The 10,286-nt window shown below is 41.6% G+C and overlaps 1 protein-coding gene across 1 annotated transcript; it reads left to right on the top strand.

Moving 5' to 3' along the window:
* The first annotated feature begins 307 nt into the window (after positions 1–307).
* Positions 308–7,688, top strand: LOC134639406 (probable G-protein coupled receptor 21). Its single transcript, XM_063490572.1, has one exon. The coding sequence runs from the start codon at positions 1,167–1,169 to the stop codon at positions 2,235–2,237; it is 1,071 nt and encodes a 356-aa protein (XP_063346642.1). The 5' UTR covers positions 308–1,166; the 3' UTR covers positions 2,238–7,688.
* Positions 7,689–10,286: the final 2,598 nt, after the last annotated feature.

Here is a 10,286-nt window from a genome sequence, read left to right as displayed (position 1 = left end):
AAAATTAGTGAGTTTCTTATGGATTTTAGATATTTTATTATATATATAATACATTTCAGTTGCTCTGAAGCTTGTTTAAAAAGTTTCCTTCTCAGTTCTGTAATTGTGGTACAGTAAGAGTGGGGACACTGGGAGGCAGAAAGAAGTAAAAAATTAAACCGGACGGAGGAAGAGGAGGGGAAGCGAAGTGTGTGTGTGTGTGTGTTAGAGCGAGAGAGAGAGAGAGAGAGCGAGTGAGTGAAGGGGGAGGAGAGGAAAACAGCAGTGGCAGCGCTGCATCATCACTGTATCGCCACTACAGCAGAAAGGAGAAGCAGTTCACCGTCTACCTCCTTCATCTCTCTCTCTCTGTCTCTCACACTCATGACTACACATCTCTCCATCTTCACACACACTGGAAGTCGACCAGCCGCCACTGAGCCTGACAAGAAGAGCTCCCAGTGACATTATCCATCACCTTTGGATGTTTGCCCTGCCTGCCTCCAGGATTCCAGGACACTGTCTGCTCGTGAAAATCTGTGTTTTAATGAGCCATGGATGAGGCTTCTACCTTCAGATGTGCCGCTTGTTTGGACCGCCTTGACTTTCTTTGCTGAGGAAGCATTCAGTGCCGGCACACAGGAGCTGCTGGGAATTTTGGGATTGTTTTCCTCTCCCCGTTTTTACCCTTTTGCCGGCATTTGAAGAGTGCCAGTGGATGGCTCTTTTTATTTATTTTTTCAATGTTTTAATTGTTTGGTTCCTGCCCGCTGGAGAACAGTGCTTACCTCGGGATTTGTAGTCAAGGGAGTGGGGTATGATAAACAGCTGTGAGGGGGAGGACGGGTTGCACTGCACCACTAGACGGGCATCTCTTGTCCTACATTGGGGAATTTTTTTTCTGCCTCTCGAGGTTGCACACATGCACATATTTCACCCCCAGCAGCAGCAGCAGCAGCAGTGGCCGGCTGCGTTTTGCATGCACCGATGGATTACTGCTACTTTAAGGATAGGCTCACTGCCTGCTGAGGGAGAAAAGATGCTGATATAGAAGAACAGGGGCATGCTTTGTTTTTGGAGCTGCAACTTCAGGGTTAAAAAAAATAAAAAGACTTGGATGACAGGATGATGGCTGCGTTGAGCTGAAACCGCCCCCTTCTCCACCCTCCCTCTTCTCCAGTCCAAACATGAACTCTTCCTCTGATGCGAACCGAAGCGGCTCTCCCTCGTTCTGCCTGCTGGGCTCCATGGGTTACTCCCACAGCATGGATACCTGCGTGCTGGAGGTGGTTGTCATCCTCTTCCTCACTGTGCTCATCATCGCCGGCAACCTGGTGGTGATCTTTGTCTTCCATTGTGCCCCACTGCTGCACCACCACACCACCAGCCACTTTATCCAAACCATGGCGTACGCTGATCTGCTGGTGGGCGTCAGCTGCCTCATGCCCTCGATGTCTCTCCTCCACTACCTTCGAGGCCTGAATGAGGAGCTCACCTGCAAGGGATTCGGCTACATGGTTTCTGTGCTGAAGAGTGTTTCCATGGCCTCGCTAGCTTGCATCAGCGTGGACCGCTATATCGCCATCACCCGACCGCTGTCGTACACCACGCTGGTGACCCCATGCCGCCTGAGGGTGTGCATCGTGCTCATTTGGGTTTACTCTGCTTTGATTTTCCTGCCGTCATTTTTCCGCTGGGGGAAACCAGGTTATCATGGGGACATATTTAAGTGGTGCGCACTCTCTTGGAAAACCAACCCAGCATTTAGCACCTTCATTGTGGCGCTGCTCTACGCACCAGCTGCACTTACTGTCTGCTTCACCTATGGGAGTATATTCCGGATCTGCCGGCAGCATACAAGGGAGATCTCCCAACGCCAAGCCCGCTTCAGCCCGCAGACCGAGGGTGATAAAGGCGAGCGGGGAGAGCGTTGCGAGGGCTGCCCGGACAAACGCTATGCCATGGTGCTCTTCCGCATCACCAGTGTCTTCTATGTGCTGTGGATGCCATACATCCTCTACTTCCTCCTAGAGAGCGCCGGCCTATATCACCACGAGGTGGCGTCCTTCCTCACAACATGGCTGGCAATCAGCAACAGCTTCTGTAACTGTCTCATCTACAGCCTCTCCAACAGCGTCTTCCGTAAAGGTCTCGGCCGCCTCTTTAGCCCACTGTTTCCTTCCTGCCTTGGCTGCACGGAGGCCAAAAAGGCTCCAGCCCCCGTAAGCCTGCGACCAGATCCCCGATGCCAAGTGTGAGCTCTGATGAGCTTTGACTCGGATGGATTCGCTCCGGTCACTTTGGAGGCATCGGCCCCCCTGTGTGTGCTTTGCTCTCTACTGCGTAGCATGACACAGGTCTTTTTGGTCCTGCGGTGAGCACAGCGAGGCGCTTGTGCACAAGCTTTCTGGCTGTTTTAAGAGGATGATTTTTGTGGAAAAAGGAGGCCGTGTCATTCCTGCTGGGACTTCTGGGATTCTCTCTGTGTGATGCTGCTCTTTCATGGCTGCAGGCTGATGACACGGAGATAATAAGTTTGATGCTGATGAAGAAAGTTCAGAGGATTTGATAAACATGCCTCACTGCACTGATTTAATGACTCCCAAATGCAAAAAAGTATAGCACAGTGTGAGCTGGGCTGCCCAATCCACTGAGATGCAAAAAATAATTTATTAATCTTTTCAAGCCTGACTGTAAATCTGTAAATTGTCTTGGTTCTTTCAGGGTGGACGTATGTGTTGCAAAAAATGTTAAAACACTTGAAGCAGACCTCTGATCTGTTTAGGCAACTCCAGATGCCAACGAGTGTAGGAAAAATCATTCACCTTAAAATCGTCACATCATGTGTGTGTGGGTTCAAAATGCACAACAGATGGACTTATTTCCCAGAGATTAAGAAGATTTAGGAGCTTGTGTGTGTTTTATCAAGAGGATTTTTCTCTCGGGTGTTAGTGAGAAGCTCAAAATCTGAAAAAGCATCAGATTTCACATGAAAAAGTTGATTTAGGAATTAGCTTTACTTTTTAAACATGGCCTGGAAAGTTTTTCTGCCAGCAGACAAGAATCCTTGTTAAAGAAACAATAGATGATATGATTTATCCTTGTGTTTCATCCTCAGGTTTATCAGCGGTTCTTTTTGTAAGCCTCTGTGCTGTCTGCCTTTGATCTCAGCTGACAGAGTACAGGACTTTTAAATCACAAGGCACATTGTAAGGTAATCAGCTCATGACTTGTAGTGCAGTCGGTGTCGATAATGAATCAGCTGTCTGTCAGGATCCTAACATCTGGTTTCAGCTAACTTTATTGCTCGTGTTTCTGCCCTCCTCCAGCAAGAGGGATATCACCCAGCTTTACGAGCCCGACCTCGCAGTGTCAGGGGTCAAAGCCTGTTTCTGAGAGCCAATGAGTGTGTTTCTATTTTTTCTGTTTTTTGTTCTTTGGTTTCATGTAAATAAACGTAGAGTATCAATATTTAAACAATGGCTAACTTCGGGGGTTTTATTGATTTATTGTAGACCTGCGGGATACCAGATGATCTTTTTAAGATTATTTATTTGCCACAGCCAAGAGGTCTGACATGCTGCACCTCCGGATTGGAGCCATTTTTTAAAAATAATTCAGTGTTGAGTAGAAGGAAAAGCATTTCTTTGTATGCTGCGTTTAAAAACTCGCAGGACTTGTTTTTAAAGTCACAATGAAATTTCTGAAAGCATCTTGACAATTTTACTTTATTGTAGTTGGACAAAGAGGAGGGAATGGGATAGGTTTAATAATGATAGGAAGGTGCCGGTAATTTACCCATTTACCACGTGTTTGCTTTTTGCCAGTGACCATTAAACAACAGCGGTAGAAGGAAAAAACTGACTATTAGATACCAGCCTGATAAAAGTTGGGTGTCACAGTGACTTGCACAAGTAGGATGGATATGCAAAGTGCAAGGTGACTGCAGTCTTCAAAAAATTCTAAAGAATAAACAAAAACTCATCCATGGTCTTGATGAACATTTGCACAGAATTGTGGGAAACTGTACCTTTACTTGTCAGTCATTTCAGAGCAGGTGAGTGGGTGGGTGATCTTTGGAGAATAGCTGAATGTGGAAGTGTTGTTGTAAAGTCATTTTGCTTCATATGCCACCCCTAGATGGCAAAAAACGAACAAAAAAACATTACAAGTATTTCGTGCATTAGAGTATTAGGCCAGAAGCCACACACGTTTACTTACCGTCTTTCTGGGATTTAGCTGGTTTGTTCTCAAAGGTAAAATCAAACTTATTCAAGTTTTTTATCATATGCATTTAAAAGAAATGTATGTTTTCATGAAAACTGCTTGCAAAACTGAATGAAAATCCAAACTGCACTGGCTGTACTCTGTTATAGTTCGTAGTGGTTTTTTTTTTATTAATTTATTGGCTCATTTAGAAGAGCTCACATTAATAAACAGAGCTTTAAATGAGCCAAAATGAGGCTGTGCCATGTACTGCATTCTTTGTGAATGAGAAACTACACGAGCGTTCAAACAAGCTAGCCACAGTTTGTATTAGCAAGTGCTTTTACTGTGTTTATTTGAATAGTGTCCGGTGCCGTTAGTAACCTCAGATGCTGAAGGAAACAGGCCTTTTATTTAAAGCAGGCACAATGAGAGGCAAGCTTTTATTTCTCTTTTTCTCTAGAATAAGTGATGGTTTTCAGGTAACAACTGTTTCAGCTGAAACACAACGTTGCCTTAAGCTAATAGGAAGTAATAACTCTCTTATTGGGCAGAAGTGTGAAATCATATTGAGCTTTTCCTCTTTTTATAATGCACACATTTGTGTAAATGTGAATGGTTGTCAAACCCGGTATCCACCCCACCAACAGTATATGAACCAATATACAATATTGGTTCATATATAAACAAACCTTAAATATAATAGAGAATAAATCATAACATACATATAACACCTGGAGATACTTTAACCCTACAAAGCTAAAACATGAAGTCACATTCCTGTAATGGCTCATTGTAAATTTAAAACAGTAACGAGAATAACACCATCGACAGAATGCAGAATGGTTTCCTGGACACTTTTGTTTCATGTAATTTGTACCACAAGATCCTTTCTTGAGGGAATCGGACCACAAATAGAAGCTAAAGCATTTGAAAGCTTCTGAAAGATTCTTGTCACGAACATCAACAGCTGTCAAATAGAAACTGTGCTCATGCAAAGAAAAGAAATCAAAATAGCAGCAAAAACAGGAAAACGGAAAAGTAGCTTTCACCGCTGGAGACAGTTCTTAAGGTAAAGGGAGAAATGATGATGCTGAATTCGAAAACTGTCTGAGATACTGGAATGATCCAAGCTGTTAATGCTATTGTTTGCCAGTTGCTAATTTTGTAATATGGTGGCAAAAAAGGTTGTTAAACGTGGCTCCGGGCATGAAATTTCACTTGATCCACTTCCGGAGATGCTACATAGCTGCTCTCCACCTCTGTGCAGAGAGCAGCAAGGAGTTTATTTCTCACTTTCAGCTCGAAGACAAAGACCTTAATAATTTGATAATCGTGACTCGGTGTGCTCTATGTTCACATAAAGCAATGGATTATTTAGCCTGCTGTAATTACTTACTGGTCACAGGTGGTTTTAAGTAACTGCATTTTCCATTTGTCTCGATTCCTTTTTGTAAAACTTTAGGACTGTTGTCATGTGTAATCAAAGATAACAGTAGGCCTAATAAGATACTTGCTTGACAGTAGCTTTATATTAAAGGTTGTATCTCTTGTCTGTTAAAAACCTCAGCCACCTCCCAGTAATAATACAGTTGCTGCATATGCATGCAATTGCTTGGTGATCAGTTTTCTTAAGTGCTTCTGGCCGGGCTCTCCCAGCCTTCATAGAGTGAGGTACAGAGAAGCATGTCTGTGGCAAGTTTAAAATCACTAGTTAACATAAAACCACACCTTTGGACTGTGGGAGAGCATGCAGACTACACAGGTAGGCCTTTAGCTGACCAGGAAATTTGAACCCAGAACTGCCAGTAAGACAATACTGCAGCGCCTCAATTTCAGAATCAATTTGCAAACTTTAATAACTTTATGATCTTACAAATTACAGGAGCCAATTAGAATTGGCTCCTGTAACGTTAATTTGTACAGCTGCTTGATTCATGAAACTGGACCCTAAGCTGTGTATGCAGTTGGTGCCTTTAAGAACATTTGTAATGCAATAATCTGACAAATGATATAGTTTGCAGACTGTCCAAGAAGTTTGTGCTTCAGTTTTGGTGAGATTCTAGCATTTTATTTGTCAGTTAATTAACACTAATTAGCAGTTGTCTGTGTTTACCGCTCTACCCTGACTCCCAAATAGAATCACTCCAGGCTCAAGAGTTAAAGTCTTAACATGCAGATTCAAAAAAACTGAGTCACTATGGTTGTATCCATCGTATATTTATAGTCTAAACTTCAGTTTGCCTGCTGTCTTTGAGTAAATGTGCTGTGTGTAATTGGCAAATGACATTTTTCTGAAGAAACATGCTCATAATAATACTTTAGTTCACATATACTCTGAGTATACATGCAGTTTTATTGTTTTTGATCTTTTAATCCACATATTAAAATGTAATATTTAGGTATTATGTTATTCTTATCATTGGGTTAAATTCTACAGAAAACAAAAATGCAGATTTTGGGTTAATGTCAGTGATTTGGAGGTTAAAAAGAAACACTGAGGGCAACATATGTAATGGCTTCTGTGCTGCCTTGAATGTCTTAAATATTTTTATGTCCATAAACATTTGGTCGTTTTACTGTTAATTATGTTCTCACAGTGTGCATGGAAATAAATGAGAACTATAAAAGGTTTCAACGAGAGAAACGCGACACTGTTAAAATCATTATCATTACTACTCTTATTATTTCATTGTGAATTTAACCGATGTTTAGTTTTCCCAATAGAAACACAAATATGCCTTTTCACCACGGGGACTGAGGCGCCAGAGGTCAGATCAATGTCAGGGTTCAGGGTTCAGCTGCAGGACTTTCTGGAGACTTCCCTGAATATGTTCTGTTTAGATTTTTAGCACATTTTTCTGTGTCGTGGTATTTCGTGGCGTTCTGTCTACAGAATCTGCTTTGAAATGTAAAATGTTGACATGTCGGACCTTCCGGTTTATTTATTGCGAAGGATGCTTCATCGTCAGACTTTACCTGCATGATTCTGGTTCAGTCTGGATCAGTGCGTCTGTCTCATGATGCTACTGAGAGAAATTTACTGACTGTGCTCCTTGTCTTCTAAATACTGTTGCATAACACAGATGGCTCACTCTGTTTTTTGATGATGGCAACGAGTTCAGGAAACAGGAATGACCTTCTCCTTTTCCTGCTGTCAGGAAAACATCACATTCATCTGCCAAAAGTGACATTTTTGTCATTAGAAGTCGTACGATTACGTTGACGAGTTCCATGTGCAAAAAACAGATATGTTAATTAACATGCAGATCTTTTGAAGTCCTGATATTTTCCTTGACAGCCTCGCAGTGCTGCTCATCTGTGGGAGTGGGTGTGATGCAGCTTCCAGCTTCCCCTCGAACCACAACAAATCAATAGTGGTAGCAGAAAAAAATCTGAATGAAGGGCTTTTAATGTTGTTACTCTGATTGAACTGTTTGCTTCGCAGCTTGTGACCCGAACTTTGAAGAACCTGCTGAACATTATTGTAAATAGAGGTGTAATTGTCTGATTATTAAAAAGAGATTTTCTGTTTATGTGGTTTGGGGTTGATTTGATATGCAAAATCCTTTAAATGCTCCATCAAACTGTTTATTGTAGTAATGTTGGGAAAATCTAAGCCAGCTGAGGTTAATTAGTTCCTTAACAACTGTGAACGAAGCATTGGAGTGCAACTTGCTAGTTTATTCAAGGTTTTCATGTTCGGGTTGAACTCCCCGCCACGATCCAAAAGTCCACTAGACTGTATCTTCAGCACAAATGATTCTGTCTATATATAGTATATGTACTGCATATTATGACATTCTTTGAATTTCACAGAATTTATTACTAGTGCAGTAGGAAAGCCTTTACTGGATGCAACATGCTGCAATTTTATGGTTTTACAACAGATTTGATATAAAGAGTAAGAAATTCAAACTCAGGTATGAAACAGCACATTGCACAGCAGGCGATCTATCTTCTCACCAGATGGCTGTGCAAAGTTTGAAAACTGCAAAGAAATTACCAGTTATTTGCTTTTTAGAAATAAAATGCACTTCCATTATATTAATAAATAAGCACATTTTTAGTTTACTTTTTATTCTACATGTGGAGGTTTTGGACCTTTTTTAAATAGCCACTTGAATTTGCACTTTCCATATAAACAACAGACTGAAGAAATGTGGAAAAACTGCACTTATTAACCTGTCTTGAGAATCATATTTGCTTTATATTAAAAGTTGTAGCTCTTGTCTTTTTGAAAAGAAATAATCTCTGGTGCTTGTGCTCTGCCAACTTCCAATAATAATACAATTGCTGAATGTGACACACACTTAATACTTGTCTCCCAAACTGATAACTTTGGAATCTCAGACCATCTAATCATTAGTTTTCTTAACTGCTTCTGGTTGGAATCTCTCCCAGCTCCCAGAGTGAGGTGCAGGGAGCAGTCCATCACACAACTAACATGGAGAGGCTCATAAAAAGCAGACTCTTGGACTGCGGGGGAGCATGCAAACTACATACATATATGCTATGTTTGGTATACATCTTTTTTTTCCTTTACCTTCCTAAAATTAATAAGTTAGTATCATAGATTGATAATGTTAGCCAAGCAGAAAGGTACTCATAGTCAGCCAGCTATCACTTTCAGTTCAGTCCAATTCAGTTCTATTTTATTTATATAGCACCAAATCATAACAGTCGCCTCAAGGCTCTTTATATTGTAAAGTAAAGACTCTACAGCAATACAAAGAAAACAGAGAAAACTCCAACAATCATATGACCCCCTATGAGCAAGCACTTTGACGATAGTGGGAGGGAAAAACTCCCTTTTAACAGGAAGAAACCTGACTCAGGGAGGGGCGGCCATCTGCTGCGACCGGTTAGGAAGGAAAATAGGACAAAGACATGCTGTGGAAGAGAGCCAGAGATTAGTAAGAACTAATAATAAAATGTAGAGAGGTGTATAAACACACAGTGAGTGAAACAGAAACACTCAGCAGCTAAGAAGTATTGCAGCATAACCAAGTAAGCATTAAGGGGTCACCTGATTCAGCCCTAACTATATGTTTTATCAAAATGAAAAGTTTTAATTCTAATCTTAGAAGTAGAGAGTGTGACTCTCTCCCGAATCCAAACTGGAAGCTGAATCCACAGAAGAGGGGCCTGGAAGCTGAAGGCTCTGCCTCCCATTCTACTTTTAAATACTCCAAGAACCACAAGTAAGCCTGCAGTCTGAGATCAAAGTGCTTTCAGCACTCGTTCTTATATAGCACTTATAGAAAAGCGCTATGTAAGAACCAGTCCATTTGCTGTGTTATGCAAATTTGATAATGGTTACTTTATTAGCCAAGGTTATAAAGTAATTTAAGCCCCTTTCCATCCACAGGAGGATGGAGGAGTGAGACCTCAGTGAGTCAGACGCTGGTGCAGTTTACCACACTAATTGCAACAAATTTCACCTAACGACATCCAGTAACCTCCACTCGCAAACAGTCAGGGAATACACATTTTTCCCTAGCAACTGCAGGTTGCCAGGGCGTAGCTGACCAGTCTCTAGGCCTATGTGACTGGGGCCCTAGCTGACCTTATCCACTTAAGACAGTAGTTTACTGTTTAGCATGCAATTCTTCTGTGTCAGAAGAATTTGCATCCTCCAAGCTTTTTGGAGTCAGTCTGCTCAGTAGTTATTTGGGATGGATCGGTGGTGATTTTTCACTGGATCAGATTCCTGCACACACACCTGCTCAGTGTGACCACAAATACGCCCCCAGCACTCCAGCTATATTTAAGAAGCCACACATGTGTACTTTGCTTATAGTCATGATATTTCAATAGTTACTGTTTAGTTTTTTAGTTTTTCTTCATTATAGACAAAGAAATGGTATCAATTAGACACAGGCCACAGAGGTACTGTAAATATAAGATTTCTAAAGGACAAACATAATCAGTGATTTCTTACTGTGTGACTGCACATTTTGGTTACTGAGTCAACCCAGATATGATGAATGTTTGTTTCTCAGAAGAGAGTCATGCTTTATTTGGCTCACGTCACTGTTGCTCTTCTGTGCCAAGCTAATCGGCTCACTGCGCTCACATGAAGGGACTGTTTGTGTTTG

Source organism: Pelmatolapia mariae, linkage group LG12, assembly GCF_036321145.2.
Source record: "Pelmatolapia mariae isolate MD_Pm_ZW linkage group LG12, Pm_UMD_F_2, whole genome shotgun sequence".
Classification (NCBI taxonomy): domain Eukaryota; kingdom Metazoa; phylum Chordata; class Actinopteri; order Cichliformes; family Cichlidae; genus Pelmatolapia; species Pelmatolapia mariae.
Note: the sequence above shows the minus strand (reverse complement) of the source record. Positions and strands in the feature narration are given on the sequence as shown.